This window comes from Xiphophorus couchianus, chromosome 17 (assembly GCF_001444195.1).
Source record: "Xiphophorus couchianus chromosome 17, X_couchianus-1.0, whole genome shotgun sequence".
NCBI lineage: Eukaryota > Metazoa > Chordata > Actinopteri > Cyprinodontiformes > Poeciliidae > Xiphophorus > Xiphophorus couchianus.
In genome coordinates this window covers 6365472-6384905 of record NC_040244.1, presented here as the reverse complement: position 1 = coordinate 6384905, position 19434 = coordinate 6365472, and the positions used below count along the sequence as shown (strand labels likewise).

At 37.7% G+C, this 19434-nt stretch overlaps 2 protein-coding genes across 8 annotated transcripts in view; both read left to right on the top strand.

Annotated features, from left to right (window-relative positions):
• bltp3b (bridge-like lipid transfer protein family member 3B) overlaps nt 1-1355 on the top strand; it is a 42122-nt gene extending 40767 nt beyond the window's left edge. For all 4 annotated transcript variants that reach the window (XM_028044338.1, XM_028044342.1, XM_028044341.1 and 1 more), the window contains one exon: nt 82-1355. In XM_028044338.1, coding sequence (XP_027900139.1) covers nt 82-210 — 129 coding nt within the window. In that variant the 3' untranslated portion in view covers nt 211-1355. The remainder of the gene's footprint in view (nt 1-81) is intronic.
• Nucleotides 1356-6555: 5200 nt separating this feature from the next.
• Nucleotides 6556-19434, top strand: part of anks1b (ankyrin repeat and sterile alpha motif domain containing 1B) — a 184485-nt gene continuing 171606 nt past the window's right edge. For 2 of the 4 annotated variants that reach the window (XM_028043366.1, XM_028043365.1), the window contains exon 1: nt 6556-7135. In XM_028043366.1, the coding sequence (XP_027899167.1) occupies nt 7005-7135 (131 nt within the window). In that variant the 5' untranslated portion in view covers nt 6556-7004. The remainder of the gene's footprint in view (nt 7136-19434) is intronic. The other 2 variants (XM_028043368.1, XM_028043367.1) reach the window with 2 other exon arrangements.

The following is a 19434-nucleotide window of genomic DNA, read 5'->3' as shown; positions in this document are numbered from 1 at the left end:
ATTTTGCCACAAAATTTAGAGGATCATCCCTTCTTTTTTGGCTTTTTTTACACTGGGATCATGTCTCTGCTGTGCTTCCAGATGCTGCTGGAGGAGAACGAATGCCTGAAGGTGGAGCTGTCCAGAGCCAAGATGGCGCTGGCCGAGGCTCAGATGGAGAAAGACTCGCTGCTTCACCGCATGAAGAGCCTAAAGATGAACACCAGCTAGAACTGCCTCGTCAGTGACGAGCTCCAACTCTGACTACAAAAAAAGAGGACTTTTTATTTTATTTTTTACTTTAACTGCACACTTTGTCGAGGGAGATACCACAACTTGTGACTTTTGAAGACTAAGAAATGTTTTGTTCTGTTTCGTCGAACAAATGCAAAAAGAAGAAGAAGATATTCTGTTTTAAAGCTTGTGAAAAAGATGGTAGAAATCTATCATGTTTTTGGTGCCTACAGTAACTCATCCTTTACTACTTCTGTTATTAAAACCACCACAGAAACCTGGAGATCTGAAAGAAAACTGAATGTCGCATCTTTAGAGGAATATCAAAAAAAGAAGGTAAAAAGACGACTTACTTTGCACTGCGCTGAGTTTTCAGTGCGTTCAAATTCAGACTCTAATTGTACAAGAATGTGAACATGTATTTTCTACAGAACCTTGAAGGGTTTTGTAGTGTTTGCAGTTGAATGTGATTTTTTTTTGTGTGTGTGTGAGTCTCAGACAGAACAAGCATTTTGTGACGTGCGGAGGACAAACATCGGTTCACTTTACAGCTTTTTCAAATGCCTCCGAATCAGCTGTTGCCTCCACGTTTGTCCTATTTTTATATCTGTAAATATTCAATGCTGCACTTTTTAAAATTGAGGCACTGTAAATACAGCTGTGGGAGAACAATTGGAGCAAAGCGTGAAAAAAATGGGCCACTTTGAAGCTGCCCAACTACATGTGTGTTTCTTTGTGTAAAAACGAAGAGGAAAAAAAATCCACGTATTTGAATGACTTTCATGGACAAGCAATGACAATATTTGCTGCTTTAGTCATCCCTGTGTGATAAATTACATGTTCATAACTAAAATCAACTTATTTTTCTAACAGCAGGAAAGTGAAGGTAGGTTTATCCCTAATATTTAGCTGTGATAAATTTAGTAAACATGTGCAAAACATCTACTCTCTAAAAAAATCAATTTAAAGTTCTTGTTCCTCCAAAAGAAAATAAATTTAAAAACTGAATCAATATTTTTGCTGCAATCGTTTTCTCCCCTACTTACTAGGAGGAAGTAAGCAAAAAAAGTATTTTTTTCTGTCAAAGCTGCTGAAATACTGATAAAAAATAAAGGATCCAGTTTGAAAGTTTCAGCTTTTTATTAAGTTTCTGGTTTGAATTTACTTGCATTTTGTTAATTTACTCTATGATCTAACTTTTTTTTTTTTTTTACACATAGGTTCAACTTTTATTAGGTACAGTGGGTAAAATAAGTTTTTAACATCTTTTTTATTGATGTGTACCTGCGATACAAATGACAGACTTGAAAATTTGGTGGTGTAAAAACAAATTTTCTCCACTGCATGTTGTAAATTTGTTGCCAACTGCTTACATTACTAAGTTATCTTTTTTTAAAAAAATACTTTTTTTTAAGGATAGCTGATGCAATTTGTCTTGCATCAGACTTCCTGCCTAAACAGCATAATGTGCTTTACAATAACATGCCGCTTAACTCTTTCTTTTATCTCCACCTTGGCCAGTTTCATTGATTTCTGCTGCCTGATGCAGCAATTCCTCCTTGGAACAATTAGTTGGAAAACCCATCTTGGCCGCCAGATTGTTGTCAAAGCTTATAGCTTGCTGTTATTAATTTTATGCACAACAATGCCCATTTTAAAACAGCTTGAGGCTACATTCCCCTCCTGATAGGTGAAAGATAATGCAGCTCAACAGTGGCAGCAGCGACTTGAATGTGAAACTATTGTTCTAATATAGTCATAATCTAGCACTTGACCACAGATAGCTGCAACACAAAATTAGAAAATAAGCACTTTATTTCAGTGATGTGTGGTCAGGGGATTTACCTGTAATCCTTACAGGTAAAATGAGAACATGCGAAGTAAAATAGATGCTAACGACAATGAGAGGAAATCAATTTGTCTACTTGAATTTTCTATAAACTTTTTTTTTTTTAAATATTGGTAATATTTTTGCAATCAATCACCGAATTTACTCATTGTTGAAATTCATAAAAACAGTGCAGTGTTGTGCCTCACCTCTAGGGGCGCTGTGTTACACAAAGTGGATGAACCAAGCAGTTGGAGTGTGCTTATTGTAGTTCTCTTTATATCTCCAATATATAAAGAGATATAAATACGTTCACACTGCATCCTGAAGTGGCCCACATCCGTTTGTTTTTGTGTGAAGTATGATTTTTTTTTTTGTGGGGTCGTTCACACTTCCAAGTATGTGATCTCCAATGTGAACTTCAAACGACCTAAAAGTGATCGCATGCGCAGTAGAGGGCGTGCTCATTGTTTGCGGAAGTAAACGTGGATGCTAACGGTGGCGGGTGTCTTCCGATTCTGAAGTCGATGTCCGACCGGAGCCAGCACATTAACGCCTTAATCTTCATTAAGGTCTGCCATGGTTGTTGTTTTTCTTCCCGCTTGCGCGTATCAGGACGCAGAGAAGTGACGTTTGTCGAGTATCAATGACATTCAGGTCGGATGACTGCGAAGAAATCGGATTTGGGTCACTTCAAGCTGCAGTGTGAACGTAGGGTTGTTTAATTACACAAGTTCTACATATGCGGACATTCCTTTGTCTAATAAATTTAATGAATATGAGTCAATGTGTGACATATTTAGTATTTTTGACCGGCCATAAATGCGCAGTGAAAATGCGGAGGTTGAAAGTACTGTGCCTCACAGATAGGGGCAGTGCTGAGCCCCATAGGCACAATAGGCAACAGGTGCTCTTCTTCTACGCATTGAAAAGACTGAAAACATTCGTAAAAATAGAGACGTTCAAGCCCTTTCTATTTTTTTACTGCCATATTTTTAAAAACGAAAGAAAAATGGGACAGAAACGATGACACTTTTTACAAGAGAATGACAAAGATATTCGTGGGGAAGGATAAGAGTCTGGACGTCGAATGAAAATGAAGGTAAGCTCCTACACGATGTACAATTTTTACCTGAAAAGAGGAAAGACGGCTAACGTAAACATTTAATTTTTTTAAGAAATCAACTGTGACCTTTAGTTATTTATTGTTGAATTGTATTTTATTAAAGCACAACTAAAAGCAGCTGAGGTCAAACTGAAATGTAAGCTTCTACACTGGGTTTTGGATTTGTATGAACGTGACGTCACTGCTTTATAATGATTTCATAGTCAGATTGTGATTCAGTTATGGATTTTTGCCATCAGAAATCTTTTCCCTTTCATTCTTTGGGACTTATTGATAATTTAGAATTTTGGTAGTTTTAATATTTTGTTTTTGATAGCTTTACAGAAGAATTATTTTGAATGTAGAACCAAGTTTGTCTTTCTATCTAATGTTGCACCCCAATGTTTTTGTACAAGATGTTTCATACTGATCCATAACTCCTTCGCACTTGCTTTGACAATATTTGAAACTAATCCTGTACTGAAATACGACTCCAATCAATTTCTCCCAGCAGGAGGTTGCTTAGTTTGATCCTTCAGGAGGATTTTGGTCTGAATTATACTGTTTGGAAGCTCCACAGTATAATTCATTCCATTTTCTTCAGATTTAAAACCCCTTAGAGGATTTTTACAGCAGGTGTTTGACCTGTGGCTCACCTTCGTTTTATGATGGAGCATTTCTGAATTTATGTGCAGCAATGCAATAAAAGGAGGTAAACTCCGCATGTAAGAGCAGCCAGTGATCTGCTGCACAGGCTGTTTGGACTTAAATGGTCATGACATTTCGCAGCTGCAGCGGAGCAGTGCATCATGGAACGATGTTTAATAGCTGTTCACACATCTGCAAATGGAAAGCCGGGTTATTTTCAGCTGGAAACGTGTTTAGATGCTGCAGCCTAAAGCTACTGAGATGATAGCCAAGGCATCACAGGAAAGGATGTATGCATGTTTGAGTAATGTGTTAAAGACAGAGGAGGGAGTACAGGGCGTGTCTGGACTAGCTGGATTGTGAGAAAAACACTGAGCATAGAGAGGAGACAGGTTGTGTCTTCGCAGCTTCTTTTCCATTATTCTTCTGATTTTTCATATCTTATTTAGGAGATGATTTTACATTTATTTAACATTTGATAGTTTAAATGTTTAAAGGACTGAATAAAAGTTCTCTTTAGAGATTCACTGTATTTCTGTAATTGGTGCTAGGAATTGGCGCATAGGAATTTGTTTTTTCTTCACAGATTATCTCTTATATTATACTGTCATGGTATTAATGGGGGATATTTAAAGTTTCTTTGTATCTACTGAACAAGTAAGAAGTACTTGTCTTTTTCCATTTTAATGAAAATGTTGAAGTGTATGCTGCAGGGTTGTGGTCATCTCCATTACTTCCTTTACTGGTTTTGGTTGTGACTCAGATATTCATCACAACATCATGACATGCTCTGACACAGCGTTTTTGAAAGCAAAGTTACTACGTCTAGGAGGATTTAGTTTCTTATATTTGGGCGTACGTACTACATACAGTATGTACTAGCAGCTGAACATAACTTGTCCTTTTAACCAAAGGATTAACTTTACCATGGTCTTGTCTTTTCCATGTTTCCATCATCTATTGAAGGATAATCTGCATTAATTAGATGGATTTGGTCCTTAGAAAAGGAATGGAATTGGTGAATAACACTTGAACGATCCAACAAGAGAGTGGGTGAACTGGAATGTGTTCAAGAAAGATTGATTCTAAGTCTACATTGGGAACTAAAGACAGAGTGAAAGCCATAGAAGCACACATTCATTGACTTTCTTTTGCACAAACCTTAAAAACAAACATGAAAATCTTTTGTTTTCTTATTGCTCTGACTGATACAATAGAATCTCATACTGCGAGTCTAAGCTTGACCCTCACCTTTCACTGACTGGAATAACTGAAAACAAAGGAGTAACGATGCTAACAGTAAAATCGTGATGCTTAACATCTTTTACGCATAGAAAGCATGAGATAAAACGGAGCTGAAAACACATTTTATTTGTTAAAAAAAGAGAAGAAAACCGTTCATATTTTTCTCCTTACAATTCATATTCATGTGCTACTTTTCTATTGTAATGAAGCAGCAGCGTGAATGCATCATGCAGGTTCCTGCTTGCAAAAAAAGGGGCAGAGTCAGAGTGGGGGGGATGAAGGTGTCCGTCCGTATTATGGCTGTCAAAGCGCATTAAATCCCTGCTCCTGCCTTCATTTTGCATTATTCACACTAACCCTGCTCCGACACGGCTGGCTGACGGGAGGAGGAGGATATTTTTGGGATATCACCTGTTTCCCAACCATATTTCGGCTGCAGCGGCGCGCCGATTGAGAAAAAGAGAGACAACAATGCCAGCACGGAGAATGATGAAGCGCGCATGCGCGGCAGCGATGGGATAAGTTTTAAATCTCACAGAAGAAGAAAGAGTGAGAGCTGCAGGGCGTTTGGGTCACTTTTTTTTTTTTTTTTTAAAACAGAGCGACGACACACAAAGTACAATTCATTGATGTTGTAGCATCGTTATCCCCACCCAGACGGTACAGGGAGCTTCTGAATCAAACCAGGGGAAATTGTAGCGGAACACGTACTCAGGTACTTCCAAAATAAAAGCATCGCAGTTAATAATCAATAAACAGGGAAAACGGTTAAAGTCAGTGGCGCTTCGGAGTTCAATGATAACACAAAAAGTATCGGTAAATATGTTGCATTTAATCATTTTTAAGTCATGTTTTTATTTATTTATAACATAAATATGCTTAGTTTATGTGTATTTCTATTTTCTAGTTAGGATTTCAACATCTTTGGTTTGTTGAATAGCTACCCCTATGAAAAACTACTGCCACAGATTTCTGATTTCTCATGCAACGGCATAATTGTTTTGAAGCAGTATTGTTTGTGCAGTGTAGTTCTGAATTTGCTAGAAAAAAGAAACAAACAAAAAAACAATCTTAGACATTTTCTAGAAAAAACAATTGGAAATTTTCTGAGCTCAGAAATTTGGAATTTATCATTTTTTTTCTAAAAGAAATTTCTTATTTCTTAGCCTTGTCTTGCACTTTTTTCCTTTTTTTTCTTTTTTACTTTTGGAGCTCAGAAATTTTCAGGTTTTTTTCTAGAAAATTTCTGAGGTTAATCTAAAGTTTCTGACCTTTTTGGCAGAAATGTATTCCTCCTTTTTTTTTCTATCTACATTGGCTCCAATACACGGTTGTAGAAATTGGCATCATCACTACCTGGTTTTTATATGTTATCTAACAGAATACATACGCAGAAGGCCGTCCACGGAGATTTGAGGTTTTATTTTGAAAGGCACTACCGGAAGTCAGTCATTTAGTTTGGTGGAACTTGACCGCTGAGTCTGAGCCGACCCTGATAACCGCCGGAGCATTGCGGTTGGTTCGCCGGAGAGACAGGGAGGAGGTGAGCGGACTGGGAGAGCTTTTTGTGGCTGCAGACGGAGTTTCATCTCCAGTCTGTTCCCAGCAGAAGCTCCGCAGGAAACAGGACAAAGAGGGAGTTTCAATTTTTATTCTTTTTTTTCTTTTTTGATCCGGCTTTTACTCTTCATTTCGGGCGTGCTAAGGGGGATTTGTTTCAGGTTTCAGGATCAAACACCGGGAGTACATCACGCAGCTGTGGATGTGAATCAGCTGAGGTTGCAGGGCACCAGGGGAGCCGTGCTCTGCACCATCAATAACACCCACTTCCACGCAGCGAGAGGGAATCCTTCCTTAGATGCTTCCCCGCGGCAGACGCTGAGGAGTGGAGGGATTTTATGGAAGATTTGTTGGATTTTCTTTGTTTTATTAATCGCCCTGTCGTTGCAAACTTGAGAGTCCGGGATGGGGAAGGAGCAGGAGCTGCTGGAAGCCGCCCGCACTGGGAATGTCGCCTTGGTGGAGAAATTGTTGAGTGGGAAAAAGGGAATACTGGGGTCAGGATCCGGCTCCATCCCTATCCCCAACCTCTTGAGGTAAGCAGCCTCCTTCAGGTGGAGCTCTGCAGTGTCCTGGGAGTCCCAGGGCACTGCAGGGGATTCCTGGAGGTTTCCCTTTCTGCAAATCTAGGCTATTTTTTAATCTTGTATTTTAGCTCACAAGTGCACTACAGTTATCACTTACTATTACAACTGTAGAACAGACGTCACATCATGCATCAACATTAGTTGCTGCAGGAGCTTTATGTTTATAGCATGAAGCTGAATACAGACGTATTCACACCCTTTAATATGTCTCACATTTAGTCAGGTTACCACCACAAAACCAAAAATGAATCTTATTGTGAAAGGTTTGGCACGCATTTGCTTTCAGGCCCCGCTTACTCCGATATCCCTAAATAAAATAATAAAGTTTTCCCTCCGTCTGGGTGAAATTTCTCTTGAGAAGCATCCAAGAGGTCAGTGGTGGCTCTGGAGGAGCTACAGAGAGCCACAGCTCAGGTGGGAGAATATGTTGCCATGGCAACTGTTAGCAACGCAATGCAAAAATCTGGCATTTCTGCAGACTTGGCAAGAAGAAAGCTATTTGGTGTCCTTTTTAAAAGTTTTTCTAAAGCGGTGTAGGGAAAAAGTCCAAATTTAATGTAGGGGTAGGAATATATCATGAAAATGTTATTAATATAATGATATTTTTTAATATCATTTTTAATTTTTTAATATAACTGAGTTTTTAATAAACTCAACTTACTGTTAAAAAACAGATAAAAAATTTTATTTCTGCTATTCACTGTTTTGTCCATGAGATCATCAATAAATATCAGTAAATATGGTTAAATGACTGCTCTATATGAAGTTTAGTGATATAAATCACATTTCCTTTTGGCATTTATGTTTGGGGTTCTATGAATTCTGTCATGCTTTTATCTAAAACAGAAGTAATACATAGTTTTTATCATTATTTTTATCATTATCGCAGTAGTACTACAAAATATTTTGATAAAATTCTAAGTCTATATCATCCACCCCTTTGTTAACCCTTTGACCGATATGCAAAACACTATTTGTTGGTCAAAATTAAGCATCATAATGCAGGGTTTATTGGAATAGTTTGGAATGTTGTTAGAATGGCCTAATCAAAGTCCAAAATTGTACATTACTTTGAGCTGCCACATCAAATCCCATTAAAATTCACTCAAGTTTGTGGTTTTAACATGACAAAATGTGTATGAATATGTCTGTGAGTCACTAAGACTAGTAGAGAATCTGAGTGAAATGAAAAATATTGGATTGCTTGTCATTTCCTGTTCTCTCCTGGTGCCAGGTGTGCTTTCACTGTTAGGTGGGGAAACCTCTGCACAGCAAGAACAAAAGAACAGACAGCAGCTACCTTGAGATTCAGGGCTGTGACAGCTTCTATAGTGCAGGGACACACTTTGATGCTCAGATGATGGAAGCATTTGTAACTTTGAATTCAGTCTTTCACACATTTCTCCATGCAGCAGGCGGTTTATACTCCAATGGCGCGCGGATGTAAGTTTGCCATCGCTACGTTGATCATTTCGTGTGTTTGGAAAGAACTGAGTCTTTTTGCATGAAACCTGGCGAGCTGAGTGTAGGAGTTGACGGAAGCTTTTAACAATAATCGAAACGCTTGCAGCATCACTTCTATTTTTGTTCCGAAGAAAGAGGATGTCCAGTTATGAGGAAATGCAGTTTGACTGTAGGGTCTGCAGGTTCCACCTTTTGCTACTGCGAATTTTTACGTCAAATTTCCCATGAGCCAAACAAAAAACTTTAACTTGAAGTGCGGTTTTGATTTTTTTCCTCTTTGTCTCTGTGTTCATGCTGACGCTGACCCAGGTGATAATCAGATCAAAGTTAGGGAGGGGTACCGCCTCAGGCGCTGCCCCTCCTCCACTGTGTTTCTTGACTTCCTGCTGGGGAAAAACTATACCACTTTGTAAAAGAAGTTTGGTGTAACTTCTTTGGAAGCTATTTGGAGGTGAATGTTGAAATTTCCTCAAATTCAGCAGCACTGAAGCATAAATTAGCACTTAGGGCTGTTTAGGGGTAGTTCTTGTTTACAACTTCTACTAGGAAGTTGCAGATATTCTCTGTGGGCTGTCAGTTCATGAGAAGTATATTTTGTGTGTAGTCTTTACGTGTGTTCATGAGTCTGTTCCCTTTTTTCTGCAGGGTTAATAAAAATTAATGTTTGGCCTGTGGTAATGCAATGCTGCTACCTCAATATTGTCACCTTCCTAAAATCATTTTTTAATTTTTGTTAAATATCTAATGTTTTCACACGTTATCGTACGGCACTACACTGTCTGATGATTTTCGTCAGCAAAGAGATCCTTTCTCTTTCCCATATTGCTTGAAACCTGTTTCCTGCTTAATAATGTGGAACATCCTTCTTAAATAAATTTCCTTTAATTGAGCTCACCAGACAAACTAATCAACCCAGCTCTCTGAAATTAATTATAGTGATTCAAAGAGCCCTGGCACACAATACCATCTATAAATTTAATAGCACTACAAAATATTTAATCTTTATGACACTTAAATCCAATTTGCATAATAATTTGGAACACGGTGTATATCTCATGTAAGTGTTTATCACGTTAACGAGCTTATTCATGTGGGATTTTAATTTATGTAATGGAAACATTGCAATTGTGAAATTGTGGGGGGGGGTTGACATTAGCAGAATATAGACAAAAATTGACACATTTTTTATTAGGAACTCGGCTTATGATGTTTTAAATTTAAAAGTTTCAAAAGCCAAAAAGAACCAGACTCTTACTGCGTCCAACTGGGAGGAAACCCAGTTGAAGACCCAAAACTAACCGTAGGGACTAGAAAACCCGTCTAGTTTTCTAATGATTTGGGATCCCCCACAACGAGTGGCTTAACGTGGCTCCCTTTTTACCTGTCACACCTATGGTCAGTAAGTCCTGGATTTAGCAGCAAGCTAATAGATGGAAGAATGAAAAGAAAGAAGATTGGAAACCATGGAGGTTTACGCCCACAGCCAACTGTCACTATTGTTACTGTTGGGACGGAACCTTGCTGATTGATGTGTAGCTTCGAGCAACTTCATTTCTTTATAAAAAATGGTTTCTAAATGACATCCTTTCTGTCGGGTCTCATTCTTTTAATAAATAATAAAGATACAGTTGGTGCCTACAGATTATTTAGCTATACTCAACTATTGTGTACCACTGAGCTATAAAATACCCTCAATATTTGTTTATTTTTTATGAATTATGGATGTAAATAATGAGAAGGGGGCCCAAATGTCAATTGTAATATATTTTAGGAGTATTATAATTTTAAACCCAGTTTTCATTGATTCTGAGTCATTGTGAGACCAATAAACTGACCCCTGAATAACCCAAGATAACCCTTGTTGGTGGTTAAATGGAAATTATTTATAATCATTTTGTTAAAAAATACAAAAATTCAAGTTTAGTAAACAAGTAAAAATTTTAACAAGTTAACATGAAGAGTTTATGCAAGTATGGGAAGAGATCAATTCCAATAAAACTCTAAAATTAATATGTTAATCGACATATCTTATAAATGATAAAAGTATATATAATCAAATATACCATGCCATAATTTTGCCTTGCTTATTTGATTAACATGCTCTTAACAACACAAAGATTTGCTGTGAATAACCAACTTAAAACCATGAAATAAATAAAAAGCTTTAACAGCACAACTACTAATGTATTTAAAAAAGTCAGATTCTTTCTAAGCTGTTGATCAGCAGCTAAATTTGCTTCATCGCTGCTATAAATTCCTCTTAATGTGACCACAACACTGATGTGTCATTAAGTCCGAACGTTTGTCGTAAAATGTTTCAGTAAAACCTCGACATGTTTAGCTGGTGATTCATAGAAAACTCTGCATGTTTCTCCAGAAATGTATTCCAAATAACTTTCCTGATCTTCTTTATGAGCTTCATGGTATATTAGTAACCGTGGAGACGGCAGTTTCATGCACAAGTAGACGTTGGTAATTTTCTGAGCCTTGTCAGACATCTTTTGGCCTTCAACACAGACTGTTGTTATGGTGATCATTATGTGGTTACTTTTAGTGCCACTGAATAAAACTACTAAAGACTTTTAGTGATTTACACTGATGTGAGATTTGTTTTGCTACTTTACCACTAATTTTAGTGTTGTATATTAGTTAGTATTATGTGGTGATATGGCTGGAAAACAATATAAACATTCCATGTCAGTCGATAACAATAAGTATACATTTTTTGTTTTTAAGTACTGCCAAACATGACCTTTCCTCTACTACTACTACTCAACAGGTTGTTGCTAGGCAACCAAACAGCGAGGGAGTGAGTGGGTTGTTGCTAGGCAACCAAAGAAATGAGTGAGTTAGTTGATTACGCCGAACTTGCTTAGCTAGCCGTGAGAGATTGAGCAGATAAAAGTATTGTTTCTGCCAGAATCCCCCAGAATGCCTTGCGGTTATGGATAAATTCAGTGAAATTATTGAATATTCTATTGATATTGATCACCTGCCTGTCGCAATATGTATTATTATTGATTTATTATCTTGTCATAGTATGATGGTGTGTGGTAATATTTTTGCTTAAACCTGACACTACCCATTGTTGCTTTACAGTTATTTGCATGCATGCATACATAGTTTATTGACACAAACTCAAAGATTGAAGGCAATGTTTAGGATGTAGTAGTAAGAATGTGTAAAAGATCACATTTTACACAGAGTCAAAATACTGGCTTATGATGTATGCCTCCAGAACATTGGGTAGATAACCCACACACAATACTGCTCATGTGATTACTATGACACCCCTGCTATCAGAGCGCTCCCTTCGGTGGGTCATCAGAAAGGTCGCAGCAAAGGAGTGTGTGTGTTGGGTAATGTTTTAGGAATGATCTGTGGAAATAAATGCATAGTTTTCCATCCTTATGCACCCAAGCCAACGACAGCATTCCTAAGTCATAAGGTTCACTGTTTTCCTGAAAGAATCGCCCTCGATGGACCGGACCAAAGGCACTCTGCGTGTAAAATCAGACATATGCGTATTAGGTAACGGGATGTGGGGAAGACGATCCTCGGCTGCAGATTTGTGGTGTGGGGCGCAGTGGAAAATCAATACTGGATGATCTCACTCCAGTTTAATGGCTTTTTTTGTGTGTCTGTGTAAATGAAGTCTACTGTAAATGGCAAGTGTCTCTTTGTTTGGGATGGAAAACTAAATCATAAAACACTCATCTGTTGGATGGATTTAGGGGAGTATTTAATTATATTATAAATACTTAATAATTGCACTTTCTCCTGAATATCTAAGTAACTCACTTAGAAAATGGCAAACGTGTCATTTAAATTAAATGTCTGTTCACTGCACTTTTCTATAAATTCACTTTACTTATGAACACCATGCTAGTTGTTAAAGGGAAGTTATTATGTAAAATTGACATTTTGAGCTTTTTTATCATGTTTATAGTGTAATTCCCTCATCTAATAGATACCTGGAATATTACTTGATTCTTTCATGGATGTTTGAGAAATCCTTGGCAACCAAACGGCTGCTCTCAAAACGTATCACCTACTTCCACTTTGCTCCTCCAGACTAGTGGCAGCAGCAATTACCAAAACACCTGGCGTAATTGCGCTTCTGTTGAATTCATCATACAAACTATTTCTCAGTCCAACACTCTAAAGATTATTTTGTAAATGCTGTAATGGAGGAGCTGAAAAGGGAGTGTCAGAAAGAGCAGGACCTTCTTAAAGAGATAGAGGCCCAATTTCAAGGCATTAACTTGCAAAGTCATATTTCTTTTAAATCATATTTGGTATATATATATAGCATTTTTGTGGTATAAAATGTCACCATGTGCCTGGAAAAATATACTGCCCCTTTAATAAATGCAAAACAGATCGCTCAAAGTTGGAGTAAAATAATAATGGTACAATAAAACGAGCTACTGGCTTTCCCCTGCATTAGTAGTGGCATAAAGAGGAAATTAAAACCTGTTTATGGATTGGTTTTGACCAGCCGACAGCTGATCTGCTTATTCAGGTCAGTAGCGGCGCTGACACCAATCCGATAGGTCGGCCCAGTGGTTCTCTGAATCAGCTAAAGGAACAAATTCACTGAAAAGCAACAGTTGTTGAAGAGAATGATGGCTTGTTGACACAGATAGATTTCATTTTAATTTGCTGTATATGAAAACTGATTGCATTAGAGGAAAGGGGTTTTGGTGACTGTTTTAGTATAATAAGGATAAATGTGTGTGTTGTACATCATGTACTAGTGAAACGGATTCACTATTGGACAGATGGTGTGTGATCCCTCCCCGTTCTCGGTTACGTTCAGGGGAAACCCGTCTTATTCTGGTGTTTACCTCCCTGTAAACAAACAGCCTGTAAGTGGAAGATGGCGACTCCTGGAGGGAACGAACACGTTCACCCACTCCTGAGTGGTGGATGCTCCGTTTTAATTGCCATCCCCACAGACCCCCTCTTGAGTGTTTAATATTTGATTTCTGCCTGTACTTTGTCACAGTAGGGAGTCTAGAGGTGTGCTTTTCAGTGTGGTCCACTAAGGATGAGGTTTTCCAAACCAGAGTTTATTTTCCTTGCCACAGTACTTAAGATCCGATCCAAAGGGAAATGCGATGACCAAAAAACCCGCGTCTGGCAGGTTTTTCTCTGTGTGTCTTTGGGAGCCGGAGCGTGTGACATAACCACTGGCTTTGCGTAACCGCAACGAGTATCCACTGCTATGAGTGTTGTGGGAGGGGAGCGGTGAGGAGTGAAAGCTGACAGGGGAATCTAGGAGCCACATGTGGTGCTGGGAATCCAAAATAGGTCAGAGGTTAACTAAGGGAAAAGCAGTGCATATGAAGAGGCGATTTAAAGGGGACACAAACATCCTGAGAGTGGATATTTAACATAGTTTTTAACAATGTAGAAAAACTGAAGTAATTAAAGGGTGTTTTCACACTTTATAGTCTGGTAGATTCAGTTTGATTGGGGACCAAAAGTGCAGTGTTTGTTACATTTTCAGCTGCTGCAGTTTGCTTTCACACTGCGTTGTGCCAAACAATCCAAACTAATTGAAAAAGCTGTTCCCCTCCTCACCTGTGGTGGCGCTGCAAAAAATAACCACTGATGAAAATGACACAAAAACATCTGAAGACATGAGCGCCACTTTCTTCTTCAGAAAATGTAAACAAAACTAGAGTGGCATTAGATTTTAACGGTTGTAGGACATCTACAACAATAACCATGAGCCATTTATCCCCCTAGGATTAGACTCGCCCCATTCTTTTGGTTCTATCTACCCAGAATACCTTGCACCATAGTCCACTTCCTGCTTTTGGAGCGGTATTTCTAAGTCCGCTTTCATCCACATATTCACTTCAACTGTACCAAGACCAAGTTTGTAGGCGGACCAGAGTTAGATTACGTGTTCATACCTCCCCAAGCAAACCAGACTTTCTACACAAACGAACTAGAGTTGAATTAAAGTGGACTAAATGGGGCAGGTGTGAAGAACTGGACCCTGCAACATGACAATGACCCAAACAAACCTGAGAATCTATCATGGAGTGACTAAGAATGAAGATATGGAAAGTCCTGTTCTTTAATGCACCTTTTTGTTTTGAGTTTAATAAAAAATAACATAAATGGAAAAGGATGTCCCAGTAGAGCTGCAGTGTTTAGGAAACTTTAGTTCATAATCCTGTACTGAACTCTGGCTGTCAGAAAACCCAGAATGTCTGAAACTGGACTGGTTGAAATGAGTTGAAGATGTGAAAGAATATGATTTTCCATGCATGTGATTAAATTAAAACTCCTGGATCCTGCCAAGAAACCAAGCTGTGCACTCCTTTAGCCTGAGTCTCTTTTTGTTCCTCCCTTGTTTGGTCTTTTTTTTCCATTTGAAGATGAAGCCTTTTTCAGTCTCTGTCCATCTGCTCCCCTGAATTCCCCTTTAATTTCACTTCAGTTTCCTCTCCATCACTCATTTCTCTCACCAATCCCTTCCTAAGCCTCCCCACTGCCACTTTTTTTCTGTTTTTCCTCCCACTGCAGCCCACCCTCTCCCATCTTATCACTCACCCCCCTTCTCACCGCTTACACTGCACTACATCTGTTGTCGTCATGCCAGAGCATCTTTTACCCATCATGCCTCTGGGTTTAACATAGGCATCGGTTAACAGCAGAAAACAAGAATCCAGGGAATCTGTATCTATGACTGTAAGAGAGTCATTGGGGATTATATTTGTTTTATAAAATCTGAGGTTCGTTTGTTTGGATGATGTGTATTTGTTGCACCAATTTCTAAATAAAATCAGTTGATTAGTTTTAAATACTTGGTAGTTTATTCCATTTACTCTTCCATTTATGAATGAAATCAGCTAGTAAGATGTTTTTATAATCTATCACACATTAAGTGCTAATTAAATGTTACGCATCAGCCTTAGACAGTTCCTACAGTTTTGAAAGATTTGAGATTGAATTGTATTAATTCCCAAATATAGAAAAATAGTTCTAGAATGGGGAAAATTGTCTTCATAATTTATTTTGTATTGTTTTCTGGACAGCTTTAGAGGCATTTGTATTTCACCAATCTATGTTTGGTGCTAGAAATCCAGTCTAGACTTGATAAAAGTGTGTTATAGAAGATAACTTCAGACGAATCATTGTTTTATTTTAGTTTAGATCTGTTCTGTTTGTGTAACATTTATTTAGAAAGCAGAAAATATATTTTGCTGCAACATAAAATCAATATATTCAATTCCAAACTTTGGAAATGGGCCGGAAAATAATCTGGAGCTTTTCACTTTAGAGACAGAAAACTTTGTCGCTTTGTCTTGTTTTGAAGAAAATGAGAACAAACATTTGAAAAAGTACATTTAGTGTTCAGATAATTATAGTTTTTAGTAAGAAGAATGTGTAGCTGTTTACACATTACTGACATTATAACACTGTTGCATACTTGCAAGATGTTAGCATGATTAACGCTAGTCCTGTAACTATCCGGTATTATCACAGCTTCTTTGTAAGTTAGAGGAATTATTGCTGTTTTTTTTTTTTTTTGTATCTTGATCTGATGACTTTCTCTTCAACACATTTGGCAAACGTGTTCGGGTCGGGTCTGTTAAGAACCAAACATGTTGATGCAGAGTGGAGGAGACGTGTAGGCGGGGGGATGGAGGTGTGACGCCCCGTCTGCCACGATAATCTGCAAGTCGGCGACCCCACGTACCGCGGCGAGCTTTGTGGAGCCACATTCCACTCGGCTCGCCGCTCTCTGATGGATGGCAGCTTTTAATGAAGCTCTGCTTTTGCAGCAGATAAGGAGCAGAAACAGCAGAGAATGGGGCTACAAGTGCTCATATCATTATGTGGTCAGGGGAAGGCTTTCGCTGGAGGCCGGTTACGCTTCCAAGTGTGTGTTTTAGTCGTTTGGATAACTTTTAATGCCCAATTATTTTATTTTTAATTGAAACTTACCAACTCCGTGGGTTTTTTTGTACTGATTTTTTTTAAATCTACATTTCACCTCACTTTCTCCTGTCATTTAGATCATAAAACTCGACCACTAAAACATTTTTGTGGCGATAGACCTGCAGGTCCACTTTCAGCAGCATTGATTTATTTTATAAAGACTTTAGTTTTGACTAATGTACTTGTTTTTTCTTGTCTAACTGCAGTAAAGCTGTAAGTGTAAAGCACATTTAGGTTGTTTACAGGTTTTACTGACTACTTAGAGTCATGTACATTTTTCTGGGGTGTTTGTTTTTATTTTTTATTCCTCCTGATCACCAAAGCTTTTAGCTTTTAGCTTTTTGTCTTGATATAAGCTTTTCATATCTGTTTATCAATAATTCTGATCAACAGCCAAAAAATTCTCTGGGGTTTTTTCAAGTGAATTAGAACTTTTTTGCACCATTGAATCCAAAAATCACTTTGGTTTCTGAGCTATGGATGTAACATGAGCATCAAACTTTTTTTCTCTCTCCTTAAAACCTTTTTGGGCGAGACATATTAACATAAATGAACTGATAATGACTCAAAAATGTCATCAATTTAGTCCGAAAATCATATTTCTCTAAATCAAATTACGGTAGAATAAAAATCTGACCTGATTAAGAAAAATGGATGTTATTTTTGGATTTAGTGAGTTCTAATTCACTTGAAAAAACTGACAACTTCCAAAATATATTTTTTGTAACCCAGTATAATTATTGATTAGACGTTTATGTTTGTGATGGTAGGACAGAAAATTCTTTTCCTGTTTTTTTTAATGGTTACTATGGAGACTGGAGACTTTCTTGGCTTTGGAGATTTTGTGGGAATATAAACTTGAATTCCTCATCCAGTCTCGTCCGTCACAGTTTTATTCTTTTTTTATTCTGGGAGTTAAACTATATTATAAATCGGTGCACCCCTAATTTTCGGTGCCATCCAATAACGTTCTTCTTTTAATGATTATTATATTTAAATCAATACAGGATGAGATTCTCATGTCTTTTATCAACACATCTCGTTTAGATCTTAGTGACTTAGATCAGACATTTGGTGCATTAAATTATGGAAAAGAAGCATTGTAGTGTGAAAAGTGTTGGTCGTCTTAGAATAGTTATAGGCCTAATTATGTTATTTTTATACTGCAGGCAGATGGGAAGAGTTTTACAGAGATCAGCTTTAAAAAGTCCAGTTTAATTGTTTGAACAGTGTTTATTCAAGAAATTGAATAAACAATATGCAATTGTAACAACAACAAGAAGCTTTGTGAAAAGCAGGTGCATGATGTTTCACAATATTGCTACATTTTAAAAAAAAGGTGGTAAATATAATATATCAAGTGAAGACTATCAATAATTATGTCAAGCCAAAATGATCTATGGCAGAAGCCCACAAGTCTGTAAACAAATCTAGTTTCAAATGAAGTTTTGCAATACTTTTTCCCATTAATTAGACATTTTTAAATCTTCTTGGCATTGAAGAAATTTTATTATGTTCATAAATCTAATTTGGAGTATTTTAGCTTTCTTATTTTCTAATCCACCCAATGGCCCAAGATATAATACGTAGGTTTGAGTGGCAAATTAAAGTTGAACATTGTTTGAGTTTTTCCTTGAATCCAGTTTAATTGAACAAATTGCTTCTGTTTCTTTGCACTGATTAATGGGATTGCATGGATTTCAGATACAGGAAATCCTTCCTGCCACATGCCATCTCACTGTACAATAAAAGCTAAATCATTGTTCCGCACTAATCAGTACAATTTTGCACAACTGCACTGTGGCACACTTGCTGTACATATATTTACATATACATACTGTATCTGCATTTTTTGAATCTTTGCAAGGACTGCTCTAAGCTGCTTTTTATATTGACAGCATGTTATATTTTATTTTTATTTTTATTTTGTCTACAATTGCTACTCAGTGGTGGTTGTTGTGTGTCTTGTCTCTATGCTGCTGTAACTGCGAAATAATTTCCCTGCTGGGATGAATAAAGTAATTCTATTCTATTGTATTCTATTCTATATCCACATTTGAAGATAAAAGACAAAACTAACAAAGCAGGTTAAGATTTAAAATATAAATGTTGAAACCTAGTATTAGCCTTGCCACATTGTGTTCGGGTATTATTGTTCTGTTGTATGAGACATTCAGGTTTGGAGTTGGACAGTGGTAACTTCATTAATCTTGTTCCTGGTGTCGTATTAGAGATATAATCTGCTTCTGTTCCTGTAGATGAAAGGCGCTTCTTCTTACAACTCGTCCTGTTTGTTGTCACTCCCAATTAGCTGCTAGCAACAAGAGGTGGAAGCATTACGAATATACACAGACAGACTGTGTACAGTTGCAGTAAAACACATGCAACTGTATTTAAGAACTGTGGGATTTGAACTATATTGCTGTATATTCCACATCTTTGGTCCTCAGGCTCTGCTGACATGGAGTCTTCCTGCTCCTCTGCTAATCACATCCGATTAACTGAGTGACTCTGCACCTCCGGGGCCGGGCCGTCACGGAGCGACTCCATGGAAATGTAAAACACAAAGTCAGACTTTATGTAAACACCCTGCTGGCGTACGGATGCATGCAGGTGTTTTTTATGCGTTTTTTGTCCCCAGACGTGTTTACAACTGTTTGTATGAGTGATTGAGCTGAGCAACCAGCGAGTGAGTTATGATCAACTGGCAGATTCCCAGTGGACGCACATTTCCCAGCAGGCCTCACTGGTGTCAATACATCACATGTTGTTATGTCAGGTTCATGCATGCATGGAAAAGCACTCTATTCATTATATTT